A 26,379-nucleotide genomic window follows, 5' to 3' on the forward strand; every position below is an offset into this window, starting at 1 on the left:
CAGAGATATAGACCAATGGAACAGAACAGAGGCCTCAGAAATAACACCACACATCTACAACCATCTGATCTTTGACAAACCTGACAAAAACAAGAAATGGGGAAAGGATTCCCTATTTAATAAATGGTATTGGAAAAACTGGATAGCCATATGTAGAAAGCTGAAACTGGATCCCTTCCTTACATCTTATACAAAAATTAATTCAAGATGGATTAAAGACTTAAATGTTAGATCTGAAACCATAGAAAACCTAGAAGAAAACCTAGGCAATACCATTCAGGAGATAGGCATGGGCAAGGACTTCATAACTAAAACACCAAAAGCAATGGCAACAAAAGCCAAAATAGACAAATGCAATCTAATCAAACTAAAGAGCTTCTGCACAGCACAACTACCATCAGAGTGAACAGGGAACCTACAGAATGGGAGAAAATTTTTGCAGTCTACCCATCTGACAAAGGGCTAATATCCAGAATCTACAAAGAACTTAAACAAATTTTCAAGAAAAAAACAAACAACCCCATCAAAAAGTGGGCAAAGGATATGAACAGACACTTCTCAAAAGAAGACATTTATGCAGCCAACAGACACATGAAAAAATGCTCATCATCACTGGTCATCAGAGAAATGCAAATCAAAACGACAATGAGATACCATCTCACACCAGTTAGAATGGCGATCATTAAAAAGTCAGGAAACAACAGATGCTAGAGAGGATGTGGAGAAATAGGAATGCTTTTACACTGTTGGTGGGAATGTAAATTAGTTCGATTGTGGAAGACAGTGTGGTGATTCCTCAAGGATCTAGAACTAAAAATACCATTTGACCCAGTGATCCCATTACTGGGTATATACCCAAAGGATTATAAATCATGCAACTATAAAGAAACATGCACACATATGTTTATTGCAGTACTAATCACCATAGCAGAGACTTTGAACCAACTGAAATGTCCATCAATGATAGATTGGATTAAGAAAATGTGGCACATATACACCATGGAATACTATGCAGCCATAAAAAAGGATGAGTTCACATCCTTTGCAGGGAAGTGGATGAAGCTGGAAACCATCATTCTGAGCACACTATCACAAGGACAGAAAACCAGACACTGCATGTTCTCACTCATAGGTGGGAATTGAACAATGAGAACACTTGGACACAAGGAGGGGAACATCACACACTGGGGCCTGTCTGGGGGTGGGGGGCAGGGGGAGGGATAGCATTAGGAGAAATACCCAATGTAAATGACGAGTTAATGGGTGAAGCAAACCAACGTATCACATGTATACCTATGTAACAAACCTGCACGTTGTGCACATGTACCCTAGAACTTAAAGTATTTATATATATATGTATATATATGTATGGTAAGATGTATATATATATATATATATATATATATAAAGATGTGCAAAAAAGTTATGTAACATTCACTACAAAAGAGGCTAAAATCAAGCATGGTTATAGCTCAGAAAGGAGAGACCACATCTAGGCAATTAAAGGGAATAGAACAGAATGGTTAAATCCCTAAACTTTACAGTCAGACAGCCTTAGTTTTGAGCCCTAATTCTGCCACTCATGAGTTTATGTGATCTAGGGATATAACCTCTTTAAACCATGGTTTTGTTATCAGTGAAATGGGGATACTATTAGTTGGAAAAATGAAATGAGATACTGCATATAAAGTGTCAGCTACCCATTATGAGTTTGTAGAGTGACTAAAGTCTCATCATATCATTGTCATCGTTATCATCATCATCATCAAAGGCTTTGTGATGAAGGCACTCACTATCTGGATCGGCAGACATATGACAGAAGACTGAACAACCAGAAGTTATGAAGATAGGTACTGTGGGTGTTAGAAAGATTCATGGCAAAACAGGGAAGGCAAGTGGTACTATTTAATGGAAACATTGGGTAGTTCCAGGAAAGTAATGGGAAAGAACATTGGGAAGTTAGACTTAAATGCCAGACTGGGAAATTTAGTCTTTATTCTGCAGGCAATACTGAGGCTTTACAGGATTCTAAACATGGAAGTGACTGGTTCAGAGCCAGCTGTAGCAGGAATATTCTGGATGTTTGTGCAGGATGGACTTGGGAGGGTGAGGGCAGATGAAAGCAGATAGCCACTTAGGGAGCTTTTCCAATGCTTCCAATGAGAAGTTGAGGCCCCTCTCTGGGATGGTGGTATAGAACAGGAAAAGATGGAATGAGCATGTGGGACACTGGGAAGAAAGAACTGGCAGAACTGTATCTAGCTGAATGTGAGAGACAAAGTGAAGAGGCAGAGTCAAAGAGAGTTCTGAAGGCTAAGAACTAGATGGCCAGGCATGGTACTACTATTCTAACAGAAATAAAGCACAGGGAGCCTAGTTTTAGGGGGGAAGATATATTTGCTTTTAGTTATGCTAAGTTTGAGGTGCAGTGGGACATCCAGCTAATAAGTGATAACCAAGAAACACTTGGAAATGTGATCTTAGAACTCAGACATATTTATTTAGAAGATATCTGCAAAGAGGTAGTAGCTAAAAGTATATAGTTGGATCAACTGTCTTTGGGTAAGAGTATTAACTCAAAAGGATCAGGGACTCTTGGAAAACACCTCCCATACCTAGGGGAGTGAAAGAGAAGCCTGTGAGCAAGGAGGAGGAGAAGGGAGAGAGAAGTGAGAACACCACACCATCAGAGAGGCTCCACACCATCAGAGAGGCCAAAAGTGGAGCAAATTTCATGGAGGATAGGAGTACTCAGAGGAATTATGAGCTGCAGAGAGGTCAAAAAAGAAGAACTGAGAATGGACCACTGGATTTGGCCATTAGGAAATCATTGATGATTTATGAGAGAATGAGTGAAAGAAAAAGCTAGATTACAGATGCAAAGCAATGAAATGGTGTAGGGGGAAAAGGAGACACTGAGAATATATTACTAGTTCAAGAAGTTCAGAAATGAAAGGACAGAGATAAGGGGGAGGCTCAAGGTGGGACCAGAATTGCTCTTCCCCAGATAAATGACCACTCATCAGTGTTTATTCAGAGATGTTTGTCTATACTCTAATAGAAGGAGTATTTGTGGGAGGATTCCAGAGGAGGGACTTTGGGACAAACTAGATTGAAAGGCAGGCTACAGCCATTCTAAGTTATAGAACATGTTATCTATATGTGTACAGCAGCATCTGTTTTAGCAGACAGAAGTCATTTATCATGCATCAACAGACTGAGAGAGAGGGGAACAAGAAACTCTCCTTCTCCTTCTCCACTTAGGAAAGCAAAGCTTGATCCAGTCTTTGAAAAGTATTTAAAAGCTTTGAAAAAGTATGTCAGCAAGGAAGGAATGCTAAGAAAAACAAGTGTCCATTGTGTTCCCTTCCATGACTTTTCCACCCAAATGTATTTTAGGAAATTGCCCAGGTGCATCATTAGAACACTCTAATATCACTATCAACACTGTCCGGGTTGATGGGACTTATATCTGCCGTGTTTTTCATTTTATAAAAAGCTCCCATGATCTCTTTTATCCTCACAGAATCCCCATGAGGTATTACCGTTCTCTATTTTACAAGGGAAGAAACTGAGGATCAGAAAGAATTAAGTGATTTTCCCCAAGTTACCCAGCCAGGAAAATGATAGAGCCCTGTACCCCTCATTCTTTTCAGTGTATGCTTTCATATAATATGGTCTTCACAGTATGGCTCTCTGACTATGGCATGACAAACCAAAGTGTACCAGGACTCTCATCTCTCTGGTTTTGGAGGCGCTATAATTTTTATCAATATAGCCTTAAATGGCGTTAGCTTTGGGGCACTTTTACCCCGTCTTGTTTTTGACTAAACAGTATCCAGTACATGGCCTGAGCTATTTTTTCCTGTGCTCCCTTTTCACCCCCATCTTAAAGGGCCCTGGGGCAGAAGTTTCAGCAATGTGTTTCCACCCTCCTTCATTTGCCCAGTTCAGTCAGGCCTCTGAAATGTATGACCAAATTCTCAATACTTACACCTGCTCCAGATGGTCAGGAAGCAGGAAAGCAACTCTCTCCCTCAATACCTAGTTTGTTCTAGTAGGAAGAGGGCCAGGCTGGGCTTGGTAGCTCATGCCTGTAATCCTAGCACTTTGGCACGCAAAGGCAGGGGTATTGCTTGAGCCCAGGAATTCAAGACCAGCCTGGGCAATGTGTCAAAACCCTATCTCTACAAAAAAAAATACAAAAAATTAGCCAGGCATGGTGGTGTATGCCTGTAGTCCCAGCTACTTGGGAGGCTGAGGTGGGAGGATCACCTGAGCCCAGGGAGGTAGAGGCTGCAGTGAACTGTGATTGTGCCACTGCACTCCAGCCTGGGCAACAGAGTGAGACCCCATCTCAAAAACAAAACAAAAAAAAAAAAAAAAAAGAAGGAATTAGAGGGAATTGGAGGCTGAAGGCCCAGCTTCTGGTGCGAACTACCAGTCTCACTCTGTGATCTTAGTTATATCACTCAATGCACTGAGCACCAGTTTCTTCATCAGAAAAATGAGGACAATAATAGCTATGTTATAAGTCTGCTTCAAGGATCCAATGAAACACTTGTGAAACACTTGCTAGGTTTAATTTTCTGCTATAGCCATCTTGAAATTCTTAGCAATTTTTGAAGGAGAAGCCCTCTGTCTTCATTTTGCACTGGGCCCCCCAAAAATTATATAGCTGGTTTCATCTGCATGCCCTTGGCCAAGTTACTTCACCTCCATAATCTATAATTAATTTAAATGAATTGAATTGTTAGGAAATCAATTGTTAGGACAATTCTCAATCCTTCCTCTACTTTAGCAAAGTTTGACACAGTGGATTAGTCTCTCCTCCTTGAAACAGTCTTTCCTCTTGGCTTCCGAGACACTATATTTTTCCAGTTTTCCTCTGCCTCACTGGCTGCTCCTTTGCTGTTTTCTCCCTAACCTGTTAGCACATCCAGAATGAAACTCTTGATCATCTCCTCCAAGCCTGCTTCTCCCAGTCTTCCTGATCTGTGAATGCTAACTCCATCCTTCCAGTTGTTCACAACAAATCTTTATCTTGATTCTTTATGTCTCACCCCATATTCAAGTTATAAGTTAATCCAGAATCTGACCATGGCTTCACCACTGCCATCATCCAAACCTTAATTATCTCTCATCTGGATCATTGCAATACCATTCTGATTGTTCTTCTTGCTTCCTCTGCCCCTGTCCCACATAGTAGCCAGAATAATTCTTTAAACATGTAAGTCAGATCGTATCACTCCTCTGTCCAAAACCATGCCATGACTACCCATCTCACTCAGAGTAGAAATCCTACAAGGGGCAATAATAGGCTTCTTCTCTGATCCCACCTCCTTAACACTCCCCTCCTTGGGCCATTTGCTGGTGCCCCTATACCTGGAATGCCCTCCCAGATATCAGCATGGCATATCTGGCCTCTCACCTCCATCAGTTCTGTTCACCTGTCACCCTATCAGTCAAGCCTTCTCTGACCACACTATTTAACATAGCAGCCACCATCAACCTCCTTTTTCTTATCCTATTATGCCCAGCTCAGTTTTCTCCAAAGCACTTATCACCATCTGACACATTATATATTTTATTTATTTCCTTATTGTTTATCTCTCCCCATTAAAATGTAGGTTTCATAAAGGCAGGGACTTTGCTGTTCAATTACTCTATCTCTAACACATAGGACTGCGCTGGGCACAGAATGAATGACAGTAGAAAGAGCTCTGGCACAGATGATGATATTGCTATTATTAAGTCACAGCAGCATCAAGCCCTGAGTGTATAAATTACTGTCCCAGGCTGCATGTTCATGAAGCAGGGAGTGAGGGCGATTATGGGGACTACAGTGAGCCAAGCCTCCCACCGGATCATACTGTGGAGACAGAAAAGTGAATCAGGAGCTGTATCTGCTCTCTAAGGGTTTGTGGCCTAGAGAGAGGTTTATGTATATATGCAAATAACTCTAGAACAAGGCAGCATTTGTCAAAAAATATGTGGACTTTAATGCCTAACACACATTCTGGAAATTCTAGTTAGAGAATTCTAACTAAATTTCTAACTAGAATTTTCTACAGAGAGAAGGGACCATGAACTGTGGCTTGTAAACTTACTGTAGGCTACTTCTGTCTCAAATTCCCGCTCTGGCCTGTTTATCATGCCAGAGACACCTTGCCTGACTTCCAATCTAGTTTGCTCCAAACTGTCTCTCCACTGGCCTCCTCCACCCAATATTACCTTCAATTTACTGTTAACTTGAAACCCCACCCTCTTACAGTCCCTCCACACTCTGCTTCTAGATACAGGGAACATGGGGCAGGGGTGGAATTGACTTAGGTAGGTTGTAGCAGGATATAAAGAATCTATTATTTCCTTGCAATACAGATGTACACACTTTCTCCTCTATGAGCCTACAGGGCACAGGGCTCAGGAACTGCACCACCCGTCTCTACAGCACAAGAGGGGGCATTAAGTAAAATTTGCTGAATTGTTGAACTGGGTGTTACGAGCTCTTAGTAAGGATAATTTTATTCAAGAAGTACCTCTGCATCCACTGAAGGTGTCCCAGAGGGATTCTATAATGTTATTTTATTAAACTATCCTAATGTAAGAAACAACCTAACTAATAAGAATTAAAACATATCAAATAAAGGGACCAATATTTAAAAAAACACTATTTTGTAATTTTTAAAGTTAGTTTGAGTTATTTAAACCCCATATCTGAAAATCCAAAATTTTCAAGCAAATAATGCCTGCTGTTCCGTGCAGGATTCCTTTGAGTAGGGGCTCCCTGAAGTTACCTGAACTTTTAGATACAGAGATTTACTTAAGAGAAGGACTGGGGAACTGAGAGAGGTAAAACTAAATATTAGGATTTAGTAATTAAAAACCAAGTTAAATTTTAGTGGCAGATACTTGGGTGTTTGTTATATCATTCTCGATACCCTTTAGTGTGTTTGACAGCTTGTTTCTCTAATATATTTACATGATACATACATTTTTATACCCAGGAAAGATCAAGCACACAAAATGATGACCCATCTCCTAATCTGTAAGAGATGCTGCTGGCAATAAGTAATAAAATACTAAGTATAGGTAACTCTCCTCCTCGGTTCTCAGTTTCTTTGTATACAAAATAGGCAGGGACTAGATGATTTTGGGCTTTTCCAGTTCTAATGCCTTAAGACTCCATGGAAGTAGTGGGTATCTATTCACATTACAAAGGTCTTTCTTTATAAAGAATCCTCTTCAGATTCTCTCTTTCTTTAGTGCATTTAAACTATGACTTGCTTTACCAAAATCTGGTTACTGTATTTTTATTGGTAGCTAACATTTACTGACCAAGTTCAATATGCTAGGCACACATAAAATGCCTCATGTGGATTACTGGACTTAATCATCCCAGTAACTTTCTGAGGTAGATACCAATATTGTCCCCATGTTATAGATAGGTAAATTGACTCCAAGGCTATCTAACCTGCCTCAGGTCACTGAATTAGGGAATGCCAACACTGGAATTCAAACTCACTTCAATTCAATCTGAATCCAGAACACATATATTAATCCTGCATCTCCCAGACTGGCTTCCTGTATCAGGAGGTGCTCAGGGTTTCTTCTTTAGTTGAACCATAGTAGTCTGTGGCTCCTTGTCTTCACAAATGGGGTTACTGCTTGGAGATAGGATGGTTCCTTTGATGATTTCAACTTAATTTCTGGGATATAATGTGGTGATATTTTCATTAAGAAGTAATTTTTCACCTTCCCCTATATGAGTAACAATGGATTTCACTAGTTATCTTGAGTCACTTGTGAATGATTTGGTGAGCCAAAAAGGGTACAAAATTGCTGTGAAATTCTAATTTGGTTCTTTATGTCTATTTCTTAACTAAGTCTAACAGCATACACAGCAAAACTGTACATTATTTTGCAACAGATTAGGGTGAAAAAAGCCACATACAGGAAACCATGTAAGATTAATATATATCACACTTTCTAGAAACTTTTATATCCATTATTTTCACTTTCACAAGAACCGTATGAAGTAGGCAAGACAGGAATTATTTACCCATTTTGCAAATGCAGAGAGTCATAGAAAAGGGAGGTGACTTGCCCTGGGCCGCTGAGCTGGTTGGAGCCTAGATTGTGTTCTTTCTACACTAGGCTACCTCCATCTGTAAAAAGGAACATCGGATCCAGACACTTCCTGGCAGATAGAACCAAAAGAGTGCTGACTAGAGGCTGTGCCATGCCAGGCTGTGGTCAGAGAGTTTCCCTGTATAAATAGCAACCTATGCTAGAGGTTGCTAGCACCAGCCATTTCCCCTACTCACACCTGTGCAGTGTGATAAAGATAGTAGAATTAGCCTGCAGTTGTGGTCCAACCAGATAAAACTTTTAGGCGGGAAGTCAAGTGACAGGCAAACTTGTGTGTGTGGTTTTTTTTTTTTTTTAAGTGTTAGATGTTTTTGATATTTTAAAAAAGCATCTAGGCTGCTTGTGGAAGTCAGACCAAAATAGCAGGAAGGTATTGCAGCAAGATGGATTTGGGAAAGGACCAATCTCATTTGAAGCACCATCAGACACCTGACCCTCATCAAGAAGAGAACCATTCTCCAGGTAATGAAAAATACCTTAAGAGCTGGTGGCTGTTGAGAAGAATTTGGGGTATGATAATTTTCTCTTTTCAATGGATCTGGCCAAAAAAAAAAAAAAGGAAATAAATGAAAGCTAATGAGACTAGTTCATCCAATAATTTCATTCGATGGCTGTGGTAAAACAAGTGGATTCATACATTTCTATGGCAGCACAAATTTGGTCTAATGTTTGGAAAGAGATCTGGCAATAAGTGGTGAGAGCTATAATACTGCTTATTCTTTTGACTCACTAATCTCAGTCCTTGGATCTATCCTAAAGCAACATTTCTCAAAATGTTTTGTGGAAACTTAGGCCTTGAGATACCTTAAGACATTGTTTTAAATTTTTTTTGCTACATGGATCTCTTTGGCATTCTGATGAACCCAGAGACTCCTTCTTTGAATAAAATTTTTAAAGGCATAAAATTAAATATATAAGACTAGAAAGGGAATAATTACATTAAGATACAAATATCAAAATAAAAAATTGTGATATAGTAATATATATGATTATTTATAGATTACAATATCCAGTGGTGGGTCTAATAATAGTATCAAGTCAAATAAGTCATAGCCAGTAGGTGATATTTTAAGGTATCTGCAACAACTATAATGTGATAAAAAAATATGTGATTTCTTTATAGTGATCAAGTCATATGCTGAGGGGGAGGGAGAGCATCAGGAAGAATAGATAATAGATGCTGGGCTTAATACCTAGGTGATGGGATGATCTGCACAGCAAACCACCATGGCACATGTATACCTATGTAACAAACCTGCATATCCTGCACATGAACCCCTGAACTTAAAATAAAAGTTGAAAAAAAAGTCATATACTGCCAAAACTATTGTGGTTTGTTATCTACATTCATAATTGAAGGAACTGTCAATTTTAATTAGAGGTTGGTAAAAATAAAGATATAATTTTTCCTATAAAGAACCCTTATCCCAAGAACAAGAGGCACCATGGTTCAAGGGGCATGCTCTATTCTTTAGAGGTCCCAGTGTGGATTTGTATCACTTCACAGGCTCTAGGAAGCTCTACATCAAAGACTCATTAATTTTTCTCAACCTTAGACGGCAGCAGAAACTTTTTTGATCAAACCCTTAATTTTCCAAAGAACTTGAAAAAACACCATTCTAAGGAAAAAATACCAAAGAAAAGCTATATGCAATGAATATGCTTATTATAATTTGATATATAAGGCAAAGATAACTAGCAACAACCTAAATGCTCAATCCAAGAGGAATGATTGGGTAAATGAGAGTACATCAACTAGACTATGTATCACATTGTCATTAAAATTATCATTATGAAGACTACGTCATGGAAAATAGTTCTAATACAACGCTAGCTTAATAAAAAGATTAAAATTGTGGTATGCTATTCTTACAACTTTGTGTAATATAAAGACTGGATAGAAGTGAGGAATAAAATGAAAACAAGTTATCATGTTAAAGACAGCAAAATATGGCTACTTTTTTCATTACTTGTACAATATATAAAATTACTTTGAAGAAATTAATAGGTTGGTAGCACACTTCTGTACAAATACTACGTAGGAGTAGGTCTCTGACCTTTTCATTCAAAAACATTTGCTGAATGTCTGCTTCCAGGCTTTCTCTGGAGATACAAGGATAAATGAGATGCAGTCCTTGTCCTCAAAAAGCTAGGAGAAAAACCTAGCACAGAGACTCTGCCACTTGGCTACAGGACTTTTGCTGATAGACACCACAGTTCATCACTTTCTCTAATCACTTTCATTTTATTACAGAAGTCATTGGAACCTGGAGTTTGAGAAACAGAGAACGACTTAGAAAAAGAAAAGCTGAAGTGCATGAAAAGGAAACATCACAATGGCTATTTGGGTATGGTAGCATCACAAGGGAAAGGGAACTAATATATTTATTGAGGATGTTATGCATCAAGTAGTGCTGTGCACTTTACACACTGTATTTTATCTTTCCAACAATCCTGTAAATCAGGCATGGTTATCCCTATTTTACAGAAAAACAGAGACTAAGCCTCCAGTGAGTTACATCTCTTGCCTAAAGTCACACACACGCTGGTAAAATGGTGGGAAGAGAATTTTTTCCCTGGTCTCTTTTAATTAAAGCACTGAGCAACCAAATTATACTGTAGAGAAGCCTGGCGTTTAGCTCCTAGGTAATATAAACATAGAAGCATCCTGTTGGGAGTGGGAAACATCATTGAAGAAGCCTCCAAGATTGTTCGCCAAGCTTTCTATTAGCTAAATCTTTACTGAATGAGTGTGATTAACTCTCCATGGAATAAGCCAAAACATTCACTGTAAATGAGTGACAAAGACTTCAGATAACCTGTATGTTCACCTGTATGTAAATGCAGGAAGAGGGGGTACAATAACATGACTGTAAATTAGGCGGCATCTAATTGCATCCATTTCAAATATGATTGTGACAACTGGAGACTTGCTTGCTTGGAAGGGGAGCCCAAAGAGCCAAAAGTGCAGCATCCATCTAAGCCAAAGTGTCTCCACCTTGGCACTGCTGACACTGGGGTCAGGAAAACTTCCTGTTGTGTGGGGGGCTGGCTTGTGCACTGCAGATGTTTTGTAGCATTTTCTGGCCTCTAGATGCCAACAGCACCTTCCACCCCAGCTGTGACAACAAAATGTCTCCAAACATTGTCAAATGTCTTCTGGGGTGGGGTTGGGGGAAGACAGGCAAAATCATCCCCAGTTGAGAACCACTAATTTAAGCAAAGCACTCTTCCTAAGAAAGGGCATTTTCCAATCCCCCAAACCCCGCTGTGGACTGAGCACTGTCTGTTCTGCTACAACAGATGTTTCTATAACACCACGTTCACATACGATTGATAAATAGGAGAATGATGTCAGTATAATGTGGGGGTTGTGTTGGTTCATGATTTTTTCCTAGTCAGAAGAAAGCAAAATAGTGGGAAGAGAATTAAAGCTTTCAGCTGGAAAGAAAAAGCCTTCAGCTTGGCTGTTGTATAAGCAGGATTCTTTTCAGCCAGCATCCAGGGTTCCCTCCCCAGAGAGGCACAACACCAGCCTCGCGCAGCTCTCCATCAGGTGGCAGCTTGCACTTCCCTCCTGTGCCCAACTTAACGGCAACCCCGCTGGCTCAGAGCTCAGGTCTCAGCAGCTTCAAGCCTGCAATTACACTATATTTGCATTTACTATCCCCTGAGGCAGCCTCCAGCCACAGTAAACTGCTTGTCTAGACCATCCAAGTTCTCTCTCCTGGTACCAATTATTGTTTTAGTTAGTGTTAAAATGTTGCAAGGGTTTTGAATCATTTGTCCCAAGCCTATTTGCCCCACCTCCATAACCACTGTAACTTTATAGAGGATGATTTTGCAGAAAGTGAGGTTTTTTAGGAACACGTGTATCATTTTACAGTAGAAATATTTGTATTAGGGTCCTGTGGCAGGTCTATTGAAGATTATCCAATTAGCTCCCAAATTCCATACCACTAAGCAATCTTCCAATCATTACTTGGCTTCCCAAGTACTTATCTAAAGAGACAGTGCATTTGTTTGGGAGCCCAGAACCCAGGTGTTCTCCTCTCCTCCCCTCCTCCCTCCCCTCCCCTCCCCCTCCTCTCCCCCATCCCCTCCTCTCCCCCATCCCCTCCTCTCCCCCATCCCCTCCTCTCTCCTCCCCTCTCCTCTCCTTTTCTTTTTTCTCTTTCTCTCATTCATTCATTCATTCATTCGTTTTGAGACAGAGTCTCACTCTGCTGCCCAGGCTGGAGTGCAGTGGCACAATCTCGGCTCACTGCAACCTCTGCCTCCCAGGTTCAAGTGACTCTCCTGCCTCAGCTCCCAAGTAGCTGGGAATACAGGCACTGGCCACCACGCCCAGCTAGTTTTTGTATTTTTTAGTAGAGACGGGGTTTCGCCATGATGGCCAGGCTGGTCTGGAACTCCTGGTTTCAAGTGATTCGCCCACCTTGGCCTCCCAAAGTGCTGGGATTACAGGCGTGAGCCACTGTGCCCAGCCAGTCCAGGTATTTTCTACTATGTGACTTTGTATGTCTGTTCATTTAAAAATTGGTCTTTAGGTTTATATGTCAGTCTCCTTAAATCTGCTTGATGAGCTCTGCCCCTGATAAATGGAGGTAGTCTCAGTGTGCTAACAGAATCAGGTTTCTGGGCTTGCTGGGCTGAGGGTATTCACTCAAATGGATAACACCTTAGTGAGCCTCTTGGTAGCTGGCTGGACTTGCTCTGGTGATACATCTCTATAATGCTAAGGCCTGTGCCCTCTTTTCTCACTACAACATACCATACAGTGAAACTTTATTAGTTTCAGAGAGAGGCAGCAGAGTGCATGGTTATGAGCCTGGCTGTTAAAGCCAGAATGACTAGATTCATAGCCTGGCTCCCCTACTTGGTACCCAGAGCCCTTGGAAATATTATGGAAAATAAATAATTCTCATTATAAATGAATAGATTGGCACTCTGGTTTATATACTAGTCTCTGCATTTAGTCTGTGTGTATTACTTCACTATCCCTGAGTAAACTCATACTCAGGGTTTCTAGACCTGCAATCCAGGCACGGCTCCTTGTCTGTGCAGCCTGCAGGTGGATAATGTATATGGCTTGATTATCAAATACAAGTGTTGGGCAAGTTACTCAACATCTCTGTGTTTCAGTTTTGTCATTTGCAAAATGAAAATAATAACTATCTACTTCATAGACTGATGTGAAGATTATATGAGATAACAAAATAACTAAATTATTTAAACAGTGCCTGACATATACAAGCACTATAAGTGTTTCCTGTATTCATATGAGTCCTAATTTATATTTGAATAATTCATTCATGTAAGTTATTATATATAATTCTTATAACCACCACATGAAATTGGGCCGATATTATTTACCTCATTTCACTTACAAGGAAACCAAGGCATGTAGAGGTTAAGTGACTTGCCCACAACCATGAGAGAGTACAGACTAAAGTTTAGGCCACATAAGTATTTTTTGCATTTTTTGAAAAACTACCTGGGAAGACATGGACTATTACATTACTCAGATCTCCTCATACAAAGATTTAAATAACAAATTCTTTAGGATTTAATATCTAGGAAAAAATATGTGTTTCCTAAGGAACTTGGATTACTATTAATATCTTTTTCAAAAAATTTATCAGAATTTTATGATTTATCTTGTCACCTTGGTTACTTGTAGTAATAGTTCAAAATGCTGAGGTGCCATAACTATCATCTTTAGATTTCCCTTTTTTTTTTTTTTTTTGAGACAGCATCTTATTCTGTCACCCAGGCTGGAGTGCAGTGGCACAATCTCAGCTCACTGCAACCTCCATCTCCTGGGTTCAAGCGATTCTCTTGCCTCAGCCTCCCAAGTAGCTGGGATTACAGACGTGCACCACCATGCCTGGCTAATTTTTGTATTTTTAGTAGAGACGGGGTTTCACTATGTTGGCCAGGCTGGTCTTGAACTCCTGATCTCGTGATCCACCAGCCTCGGCCTCCCAGAGTGCTGGGATTACAGGCGTGAGCCAACGCACCCGGCCTAGATTTTCTTTTTTAAATATAATTTTCAATATTATTTTGGACTGCTCTGTTACATCTATACCTTTTTTTCTTTTTTTCTATAGCCTCATATTAGAAGTGAACATATATACTTTTTTGATATTGACTTCAAACTGTGTTTGGTGAGGTAATCTTTTAAAAACACTTTTTTACAAAGGAAATTTCAAACATACACAAAAAATGGAACAGGGTATACTTTTTTTTAAATATGCAAGGAACGATGGGCACTATAAAGATGTAAAAAACACTGGTTTTTATCTCCAAAGACTGTCTAAAATGTTTACTAAAAGAAATACAGTTTCTTCAGAAATAACTACAGTATGAGGCAGCCTACATTCCTTGCCTTTAGCATGGTACACCCAATAAGTCCTATAGGAGTGCTAAGCTGGGAGAGCATTTTAGTCCTGTAGTCTCTTAGAGAAGGCTCCATGGAGCGGGTAGCATGAAACAGAATTTCAGTAGATTTAGAAAAATGATGAAATGCTTATTTATAGTACTTCCCCCAGCCCCCAGCCCATCTGTATTAGCCATCTGTATTTGGTTGTATTTGCAGTGCCTAACAATTTGTCACTGGCTGCAATTTCCATGCATATCCTTTCATCTTCTAGATCTTTAATTTATTAATTAGGAATAGGTATAATATGGCCACTCATGCCTATCTACCTGACTTCTTTTTTTTTTTTTTTTCTTGGAAGCTGGGTTTTTTTTTTTTTTAATTGATCATTCTTGGGTGTTTCTCACAGAGGGGGATTTGGCAGGGTCATAGGACAATAGTGGAGGGAGGGTCAGCAGATAAACAAGTGAACAAAGGTCTCTGGTTTTCCTATGCAGAGGACCCTGCGGCCTTCCGCAGTGTTTGTGTGTGTCCCTGGGTACTTGAGATTAGGGAGTGGTGATGACTCTTAACGAGCATGCTGCCTTCAAGCATCTGTTTAACAAAGCACATCTTGCACCACCCTTAATCCATTTAACCCTGAGTGTACACAGCACATGTTTCAGAGAGCACAGGATTGGGGGTAAGGTCACCGATCAACAGGATCACAAGGCAGAAGAATTTTTCTTAGTACAGAACAAAATGAAAAGTCTCCTGTGTCTACCTCTTTCTATACAGACATGGCAACCATCCGATTTCTCAATCCTTTCCCCGCCTTTCCCCCCTCTCCATTCCACAAAACCGCCATTGTCATCATGGCCCGCTCTCAATGAGCTGTTGGGCACACCTCCCAGACGGGGTGGTGGCTGGGCAGAGGGGCTCCTCACTTCCCAGTAGGGGCGGCCGGGCAGAGGCGCCCCTCACCTCCCAGACGTGGCGGCTGGCCGGGCGGGGGGCTGACCCCCCCACCTCCCTCGCGGACGGGGCGGCTGGCCGGGCGGGGGGCTGACCCCTTCCACCTCCCTCCCAGATGGGGTGGCTGGCCGGGCAGAGGGGCTCCTCACTTCCCAGTAGGGGCGGCCGGGCAGAGGCGCCCCTCACCTCCCGGACGGGGCGGCTGGCCAGGTGGGGGGCTGACCCCCCCACCTCCCTCCCGGACGGAGCGGCTGGCCGGGCGGGGGGCTGACCCCCCCACCTCCCTCCCGGACGGGGCGGCTGGCCGGGCGGGGGGCTGACCCCCCACCTCCCTCGCGGACGGGGCGGCTGGCCGGGCAGAGGAGCTCCTCACTTCCCAGTAGGGGCGGCTGGGCAGAGGTGCCCCTCACCTCCCGGACGGGGCGGCTGGCCGGGCGGTGGGCTGACCCCCCCACCTCCCTCCCGGATGGGGCGGCTGGCCTGGCGGTGGGCTGACCCCCCCACCTCCCTCCCGGACGTGGCGGCTGGCCGGGCGGGGGGCTGACCCCCCCACCTCCCTCGCGGACGGGGCGGCTGGCCGGGTGGGCGGCTGACCCCCCCACCTCCCTCCCGGACGGGGCGGTTGGCCGGGCGGGGGGCTGACCCCCCCACCTCCCTCGCGGATGGGGCGGCTGGCCGGGTGGGCGGCTGACCCCCCCACCTCCCTCGCGGACGGGGCTGCTGGCCTGGCGGGGGGCTGACCCCCCCACCTCCCTCGCGGACGGGGCGGCTGGCCGGGCGGGGGGCTGACCCCCCCACCTCCTTCCCAGACGGGGCGGCTGGCCGGGCGGGGGGCTGACCCCCCACCTCCCTCGCGGACGGGGCGGCTGGCCGGGCGGGGGGCTGACCCCCCCACCTCCTTCCCGGACAGGGCGGCTGGCCGGGCAGAGGAGCTCCTCACTTCCCAGTAGGGGCGGCCGGGCAGAGGTGCCCCTCACCTCCCGGACGGGGCGGCTGGCCGGGCGGTGGGCTGACCCCCCCACCTCCCTCCCGGACGGGGCGGCTGGCCGGGCTGGGGGCTGATGCCCCCACCTCCCTCGCGGACGGGGCGGCTGGCCAGGTGGGCGGCTGACCCCCCCACCTCCCTCCCGGACGGGGCGGTTGGCCGGGTGGGGGGCTGACCCCCCACCTCCCTCGCGGACGGGGCGGCTGGCCTGGCGGGCGGCTGACCCCCCCACCTCCCTCGCGGACGGGGCGGCTGGCCGGGCGGTGGGCTGACCCCCCCACCTCCCTCCCAGACGGGGCGGCTGGCCTGGCGGGGGGCTGACCCCCCCACCTCCCTCCCGGATGGGGCGGCTGGCCTGGCGGGGGCTGACCCCCACCTCCCTCCCGGATGGGGTGGCTGCCGGGCAGAGACGCTCCTCACTTCCCAGACGGGGTGGCTGCCAGGCGGAGGGGCTCCTCACTTCTCATATGGGGCGGTTGCCAGGCGGAGGGTCTCCTCACTTCTCAGACGGGGCGGCTGGGCAGAGACGCTCCTCACCTCCCAGACGGGGTCGCGGCCGGGTAGAGGCGCTCCTCACATCCCAGACGGGGCGGCGGGGCAGAGGCGCTCCCCACATCTCAGACGATGGGCGGCCGGGCAGAGACGCTCCTCACTTCCTAGATGGGATGGCGGCCGGGAAGAGGCGCTCCTCACTTCCTAGATGGGATGGCAGCCGGGCAATGACGCTTCTCACTTTCCAGACTGGGTAGCCAGGCAGAGGGGCTCCTCACGTCCCAGACGATGGGTGGTCAGGCAGAGACGCTCCTCACTTCCCAGACGGGGTGGCGGCCGGGCAGAGGCTGCAATCTCGGCACTTTGGGAGGCCAAGGCAGGCGGCTGGGAGGTGGAGGTTGTAGCGAGCCGAGATCACGCCACTGCACTCCAGCCTGGGCACCATTGAGCACTGAGTGAACCAGACTCCACCTGCAATCCTGGTACCTCGGGAGGCCGAGGCTGGCGGATCACTGGCAGTTAGGAGCTGGAGACCAGCCTGGCCAACACAGCGAAACCCCGTCTCCACCAAAAAAATACGAAAACCAGTCAGGCGTGGCGGCGCGCGCCTGCAATCGCAGGCACTCGGCAGGCTGAGGCAGGAGAATCAGGCAGGGAGGCTGCAGTGAGCCGAGATGGCAGCAGTACAGTCCAGCTTCGGCTCGGCATCAGTGGGAGACTGTGGAAAGAGAGGGAGAGGGAGACCGTGGAAAGAGAGGGAGAGGGAGACCGTGGGGAGACGGAGAGGGAGAGGGAGAGGTCTACCTGGACTTCTTAACTTCAAGAAGTGCTTTTGCAGCCTTTGACCCCTTACAGTATACCTCATTTGATATATACTGTAGCAACTTAGAATTCTTTACACAAAATAATGTATTTGATAATCAAGCCATATACAGGATCCACCTGTAGGCTGCACAGACGAGGAGCTGTGCCAGGTCTAGAAATTCGATTTGTATGAGTTTACTCAGGGGTAGGGAAGTAACACACAAAGACTAAATGCAAAGAGACTAGTGTATAAACCAGAATGCCACTCTATTAATTTGTAATGAGAATTATTTATTTTCCATAACAAAACTTTAAGAATATGCTATAACACACGCAAGCACGCATACGCGCATGCACTACCCTCACCAAGAAGGCTCCTGGTAAGCATGGTATCAATGCCACGAAGTCCTGGAGAAACATTCCCTCTCCTAAGAATTGAGAACATTTAGTGCTGCTCCTTCATTTTACAAACAAGGAGATTGAGGCCCAGAGAGATTAAGTGACTAGTTCATGATCCTTGTGCAATGAGGCAGTGGGGGACCTGGCACTGTTATTACAAGCATTTATTTGAATTCTGTAGCACCACTGCTGACACTAATTCTGTTCTTTCTGCAGAGAACAGAAAAAACGCAAGCAGCAGAGAACAGGAAAAGGAAATCGAAGAGGCAGGAAGAGACAACAAAACACAAAATTGAAGGTGGAGCCTCAGCCACAGATAGAAAAGGAAATAGTGGAGAAAGCATTGGCACCTATAGAGAAAAAAACTGAGCCACCTGGGAGCATAACCAAAGTATTTCCTTCAGTAGCCTCCCCGCAAAAAGTTGTGCCTGAGGAACACTTTTCTGAAATATGTCAAGAAAGTAACATATATCAGGAGAATTTTTCTGAGTACCAAGAAATAGCAGTACAAAACCATTCTTCTGAAACATGCCAACATGTGGCTGAACCTGAAGACCTCTCTCCTAAAATGTACCAAGAAATATCTGTACTTCAAGACAATTCTTCCAAAATATGCCAAGACATGGAGGAACCTGAAGACAACTCTCCTAACACATGCCAAGTAATATCTGTAATTCAAGACCATCCTTTCAAAATGTACCAAGATATGGCTAAACGAGAAGATCTGGCTCCTAAAATGTGCCAAGAAGCTGCTGTACCCAAAATCCTTCCTTGTCCAACATCTGAAGACACAGCTGATCTGGCAGGATGCTCTCTTCAAGCATATCCAAAACCAGATGTGCCTAAAGGCTATATTCTTGACACAGACCAAAATCCAGCAGAACCAGAGGAATACAATGAAACAGATCAAGGAATAGCTGAGACAGAAGGCCTTTTTCCTAAAATACAAGAAATAGCTGAGCCTAAAGACCTTTCTACAAAAACACACCGAGAATCAGCTGAACCTAAATACCTTCCTCATAAAACATGTAACAAAATTATTGTGCCTAAAGCCCCCTCTCATAAAACAATCCAAGAAACACCTCATTCTGAAGACTATTCAATTGAAATAAACCAAGAAACACCTGGGTCTGAAAAATATTCACCTGAAACGTATCAAGAAATGCCTGGGCTTGAAGAATATTCACCTGAAATATACCAAGAAACATCCCAGCTTGAAGAATATTCACCTGAAATATACCAAGAAACACCGGGGCCTGAAGACCTCTCTACTGAGACATATAAAAATAAGGATGTGCCTAAAGAATGCTTTCCAGAACCACACCAAGAAACAGGTGGGCCCCAAGGCCAGGATCCTAAAGCACACCAGGAAGATGCTAAAGATGTTTATACTTTTCCTCAAGGTAAGGACTGTTTATAGCACCAAGGTAGGTACATCTCCCCCAGAGTAGTGATTTACAACTTTCTCTGACAATCCTGGGTTATTCCCGGTTATTTCAATGGATACTATGAATTTCATTGACTAGTTTTAAGTGAACAATATTTTCATGCAACCAATGTCTGTCTTGGCATATTTCAAAGAGTTAAAAAAATTGAAAATGCAAGCATGTACATTAAGTACTTATTCATACTATCCATCCATTATGAGATGCTATAGTCAGTGAAATGAACCCAATATAGGATGAATTATTGCAAAATATTTTTAAAAATTAAGTCTACATTAACAAGAAAGCTTGATGAATGAAGTTTTTCTAGGAAATTTAATTTTCCTGATCAATGGAAAGCAGGTAAATTCATAGTACGAAGTACTGAGGGAGATACAAAGTTGTAAAATATAATCCTGTTACTAGGGAATTCATTCTTGTAGGATTTATCAGGTTTACTAAAAACCCTTTCTATTTCAAGATTTGTTCCTGCAAAACTTTTTCCTGAGTATAGGAATTTGAAAATAATGCAACCTTTCTTTAATTTCACTTGCCTCAGAGACATAACTGAGAACTTCAGCTCTCTTCATACAATACTGTAGACAGTATAAGAAATGGACTGAGTCTATCAGACCATAGTTATCCCCAGAAAACTGATTTCTAAAGAAATCCCTTTAGTAGTTTACTTGCTCTTTATCCTAAAAGATGAGTGCAACAAAAACATGGTGCTAGTTGGTTTCCAAGTAATACCAGTTTTGAGGAACTACTTTAAAGAAATACATTGCAGCAAAAAGCAGGCATGTGAAGCAGTACGTGCACTGACAGAGTACCCTGCTGGAGAAGCAGCTCTAACCAACAGAGCGTCCTGATTCCTAACTGCTTCATTCTAAACCCAGCAAGGTCGATATGGTCAATTAATTAACGCTTATTTTATTTTTGGCTTTGTTTGACCAAATAAATAGGAATATCTACTTTTCCTGATTATAAAAGTAGTAAGTGTTCATTATAATAAAGCAATATGTAAGTGAATATCAAGTAAAGTAAAAGTCCCCTATAATACCATCTTCTATCTTCAGTTCCCAATGTTAAGGTTGTTTTGTTTCAGCAAATGAGACAGTACCCATCCTATTCTGTAACTTGTTTTTGTTTTCATTTACAATATGTATTGGAGCCATCTTTATGATGTCTTTTGTAACAACTGCATAGTACCGTGCTATATGTATATTCAACCAGTCTCTATAAGGATGAATACTTAGGTTACTGCCAAGTTTTACTATTACAACAATGTTCAATGAACATCATTGGGAATAACATTTATTTAGTTAACATTTATCTGGTACTTTTCTATGTGCCAGACACCATATTAAATATTTTATGTGGTTTATTTTATTCAATGTTAAAAGCTCTACTGGATAAATAATACTCCCATTCTAAATATAAGGAAATGGAGGCACTGGAGGCTGAAGTTTGTCTGATTATTTCCTTTGAATCAACCCCTAGAAATCAAATTGTTGGGCCAAACGGTACCCAAATTTAAAGTTTGAATATACAGTCAGTCAGACTAGCCTCCAGAAATGTGGTAGCAATTCACACAAGACAGGTGCCTTTTCCCCACACCCTTGTCAGCACTGTACATTATGACATTTTAAAAATCCTTGTCTGTCTGCTAGGTTAAAAAATACACTTGATCTTAGCCAAAAGGCTGAGAAGTGATAGGTTAAAAAATAAAACACACCTAATGGTCTTAATCACCCCCTTTTATAATTAATGTTACTAGACATCTTTTCAGGATTATTATAAATATAATTTTTTAAGAATTGCCTGTTTGAATCCTTATCCCATTCAACATTTTTTCTTTTTTCTGATTAAAAAAACCTCTTTAAATAATAGTTTTTACTATGTATATGTTGTAAATATTTTTCCAGTTGTCTTTGATTTGGTTTAACTTTGTTTATAGTGGTTTTCACCATATATAATTTTACTCTTTAGGTATTCGAACCTGCTAGTCTTTTCCTTTATGGTTTCTGGTCTCTGTGTTCTGCTTAGCATCCTAAGATTACTAAAAACACTATTATTTCTATAACTTTATGGTATTTAAAAATTTACCCCATCTGCGGTTTGTTGTTGTGTATGTTGTAAAGCAGTTTTTCTTCCTCCAAATGGAGAGTCAATTGTCCCAATACAATTTATTGAATCTATTTTTTATTTTATTTGATTTTACAGAAATGAAAGAAAAACCCAAAGAAGAGCCAGGAATACCAGCAATTCTGAATGAGAGTCATCCAGAAAATGATGTCTATAGTTATGTTTTGTTTTAACAATGCTCAACCATAAAGTTGTGGTCCAATGGAACATACAGCTTAATAGTTTATGCGTGATTTTCTCAAAATATTGTAAAACTTTTGACAATGCTCATTAATATTATTTTTTCTATTTGTAGACCATATCTGAAAGAAATAACATTTTTTAAGGCTCTACCACATAGACAATATCATGCTAGAATGTGTGTGTGTGTGTGTGTGTGTGTATGTGTGTATATGTCGGGGAGAGGATAGTGGTGGGAACAGACAAATAAGGAAGCGGGGAGGACTGGATAATTGGTTTTCCCCCCTAAGAACATTTATTTACGTCTTAAGAGCAGATAAGTGACTAAGACTGAACACATACATTTTGGGGAGTATATAGTTTTCTTGTAAATGCTGTTCAATTATTAATGTAACAGTAGCATCAAAATTTTATTCAGGCTTTAGTTGACTCTTTTGGTCAGTTTTAACAATTCTCCTTAAAAGATATTTTGGAGTGATGAATGTAGTTTACTTTTGTATTTGAATTTTGATTTTCTATTTTTATTTTTTAAATATTGTATTTGTGCATAATGTACATTAAATCATTATTACATGCTTAACTGTGTGGATACCATCATGTTAAGAATTGCGGAGGTTAGAAGACCTATCTAACACCCCACGGTGGGGTTAATTTGGTTTCATGGGGAAATAAAACAGAAAACAAATAATCACAAAAGAAAATAGTAAGGGCTGGTGCCATTTGAATGGTAGATACAAACAGAGAATGCTCACTTTTTGCTGGAGTGACCTGAAAAAATTACACAGGCATGAAGCCTTGAAAGACGGAAAGTATTTGCATAGATGAGGATAGCAGCATTACTGTATGTGACAAAGAGAAGGGTGAGTTCAAAACATGTTCAAGAGAACTGCAGGCAAACTATGGTTAATGTAGAGTCCATATGAAATAGTAGTAGGCTTGCATGCTGAAAAGCTCATATTACTAGAGCATAGAATAGTTTGCTTACCTAACCAAGAAATATATCACTTGTTAAAAATGGGGAATGAAGTCAGATTTTTGAACAATGGAATGGCAATTTCACTATTTTAGGAATATGATAAATATAGTGATAATGGTAAAGATTAACTGAAAACGACAAGAGACCGGGGCAGGAATAGAAGCTATTCTGGATGGGAAGATGTCTGAAAATCTACCCCGGTATTTTTTGTTTTCACTTTTCCTTCTGTTATTACAGAGGACTAAGGATATTTTTGCAAATAAAGTTTCATTCAGCAAGAACACACTTGCACAAGCTTTCCATACAGGCACTGTGCTAGGTACTAGCTACATCAAAGAACAAGACAGGGTCACAGTCCCTCAGGCATTCATGGTATAATGAACATGAGAGAGCAGTGGTTCTCTCAACCCTTCTGGTACATTAGACTCACCTGGGAAGGTTTCAAAAATACATATATGTCCAGACTTCTCCCCCAGGGATTCAGATTCCCCCATCTAGCTGATGTACAGGCATAGGTATATTTATTTTTTAATTGTTTTATGCTTCAAATAATAGTTTTTGGAGTAATAATTTTAGAATTACAGAAAAGTTGTTATGATAGTACAAAAGTTACTATATACCTTTCGCCCAGTTTACACCAATGTTAACGTCTTACATAACCATGGGCCATTTGTCAAAACTAAGAAATCAGGATAGTTACACTACCATTAACTACAGACATTATTCCGTTTTCATGAATTTTTCCACTAATGTCCTTTGTCTGCTTCAGGGTCCAATCCAGGATATAGAATTGCATTTAGGATGTTTTTATTTTAAAAGCTCTCCTGACAATTCTAAAGTGGAGGTAGGGTTGAGAACCACTAGTACAGTGGGATGTTACAATATTGTTTCCCTCCTATCTGCCTACCCCATTTTGTGTGTACATTAAATTTTTTACCATCAGGATGTATTCATTGCACAATTATTCATACCCCTATTATATTTATTACACAACATACTGAGGGCAGGGCAGCACAACCACATAATAGTTTCTTCTCTTTTTTTTTTTTTTTTTTTTGAGACAGAGTCTCACTCTGTCGCCCAGGCTGGAGTGCAGTGGCACCATCTCGGCTCACTGCAAGCTCCGCCTCCTGGGTTCACGCCATTCTCCTGCCTCAGCCTCCCGACTAGCTGGGACTACAGGCGCCCGCCACCACACTTGGCTATTTTTTTTTTTTTGTATTTTTAGTAGACGGGGTTTCACCATGTTAGCCAGGATGGTCTCGATCTCCTGACCTCGTGATCCTCCTCGGCCTCCCAAAGTGCTGGGATTACAGGAGTGAGCCACCGCGCCCGGCCACAACCATATAATAGTTTCTTACCTCTCAATGACACTTCAACATTTATACTTTCACATAAACTATTTTATTTGATCTGTACAAAAGTATGTGAAATAGGCCAGGCGGTGATTATCACTCTCACTTAAAGATGAGGGAATAACATAGAGGGAAGGTACTCACCCAAAGTCACATCTGACTTCCTCAGTGCTTTTTTTTCTTCTTTGGAATGTGCTTCTGTCTCAATTTCACCTGCCAGAGTGGGCCAAAATTAGAGGAAAAAAAAGAGTAAACTGAAGTCTCAAGTTCTAACAGTGTTGCATTAAGATGGACCTTAAGAGATTTGCATACGTACAGTGCACAGGAGCACAAAGATGAGATGGGGAAGGAGAGGGAAAGAGGAATGCAGTACATTAGAGGAAGCAGAATTTCTCTCTCCACCTCTCGGGACCCTTTCTGCTTGCCCTCTTACATCACTCCCTGCATTCACACACAACTTCTGCTTTCTCACCATTCTTGTTTAAACATCACTGTGCATCTAAAATTCTTCTGGCGTTCTTCTTGGCTTAGAACCTTTAGGTGACAGAATTAAAGTTTTGCAAGAATCCTTCTAGCTTGACTTTGTGCTGCCTTCCTCTCATGTTAGGTCAGAAACCCATGAACCATATGATATTATAGCCAAAATGATGTGTGAGACGGTTCAAAGCTTTAGTTGATTCTCAAAGGGGTCCTTCACCCAAATGAGAGGTTAAGAATCACTCTACTGAGAAGTGTTTCTCAAAGTAGTACAAGCTGAAGACTACATAATTATTTAGGTCATGTTTTTAAGGCAGATTTCTAGGTCTTACATCTGGAGGAGAGGTTAAGTCTTATAAACTGCAAATAATCACATATAATTCCAGACAAGATAATAAGAACTTCAAACCATAGACTAAAAAATGTGCTGCATATTTAAGTTCCTGTTTTCAGTCAAGAGAAATTTCACCTATAAAAGAGGTAGCAATCTATTTCCCTAGTATATTCAAATCAGCTTTGCATTTCAGTACTTGTCACACTTGGTAATTACATATTTTTTTGTGTGATTATCAACGTCTACCATGCCCTCCAGGAGGGCAAATATCTCTTTAAATCTAGTCTTTCCACAAATAAAGCGGGACTATCATTTTCAGCAACACCACCATCTAGTGGCAAGCGCAGTAATTCTGGCCCAGTTTTATAAACACACACATACACACACACGCGCGCGCGCTATATATATATAAAACAATGGTTTTCAAACTTGTTTCTCCAGCTGCACAGAGCTGTCCCTCCTAAAAAAAATGGCAGCCTTTTCCAAGTTGTCCTGTAAAAATGACCTGCCAAAAGACACTATATGAATTTGATCAGTTTTATCTTATTTTTTAAACCACAATCTTTAATTATTTGGCTCCTCCTGCTGGTTATTTTCTACCAGAAATCAATGACAAATGGACAGACATGGAAACATCTTTTCATGGTTGTTAGACTTTTCAATCTGTGACTCATATGCTTTTGAATATTTTATACTGCAGATAATGTTAACAGATAAAAAGATAAAAGATTTTAAAATTTCTCCCAGAAAGAGAATTATATACAGAGATAACTTACTACAGGTGAGAGACAGCATTACAAGTGGGTAAAAGGCTATCATTGCAAGGACAACTGGTCATTGCATGGGATTAAATGATTCTTGTTAGCTCTTAGCTTCTCAGAGCTGTCCAGAAACGACAATAATCCCCACAATGCACATGGCATGTTGACTCTTATAATTCCATTCTCACTTCAGTTCCGGTAAGGTGTGGAGCACAAGAAACAGTTTCCACTCCTTAACCCCTAGCACATAGTAGGGCTCCTTTATAACATCCACCACACTTGAGATAAGACTTATTTGGGGTTGTTTCTGACAAAGCACAACTTCTATTATGGAAAAATTTCCCACCACCCAGGGATAATTTTTTTTTTTTTTTTTTGATACGAGGTCTTGCTCTGTCACCCAGGCTGGAGTGCAGTGGCGCGATCACGGTTCACTGCAGCCTCAAACTCCTGGGCTCAAGCGATCCTCCCGCCTCAATCTCCTGGGTAGCTGGGACCACAGGTGTCAGAGAATTCTTAACATTTCTTAACGTCCAGTCCTTCCGCTCTGTGTTAATTAC

At 42.2% G+C, this 26,379-nt stretch overlaps 1 protein-coding gene across 4 annotated transcripts in view; it reads left to right on the forward strand.

The window, feature by feature from the left end:
• HEMGN (hemogen) overlaps positions 1–23,757 on the forward strand; it is a 70,748-nt gene extending 46,991 nt beyond the window's left edge. The window contains exons 1-5 of one of the 4 annotated variants that reach the window (XM_055117820.1): positions 1,777–1,850; positions 8,480–8,613; positions 10,406–10,499; positions 18,384–19,570; positions 21,815–23,757. In XM_055117820.1, coding sequence (XP_054973795.1) covers positions 8,535–8,613; positions 10,406–10,499; positions 18,384–19,570; positions 21,815–21,909 — 1,455 coding nt within the window. In that variant the 5' untranslated portion in view covers positions 1,777–1,850; positions 8,480–8,534 and the 3' untranslated portion in view covers positions 21,910–23,757. Of the gene's footprint in view, positions 1–1,776; positions 1,892–5,809; positions 5,920–8,479; positions 8,614–10,405; positions 10,500–18,383; positions 19,571–21,814 lie in introns of those variants that run through there. The other 3 variants (XM_034967849.2, XM_055117819.1, XM_008974059.4) reach the window with 3 other exon arrangements.
• Positions 23,758–26,379: the final 2,622 nt, after the last annotated feature.

Source organism: Pan paniscus, chromosome 11, assembly GCF_029289425.2.
Source record: "Pan paniscus chromosome 11, NHGRI_mPanPan1-v2.0_pri, whole genome shotgun sequence".
Classification (NCBI taxonomy): domain Eukaryota; kingdom Metazoa; phylum Chordata; class Mammalia; order Primates; family Hominidae; genus Pan; species Pan paniscus.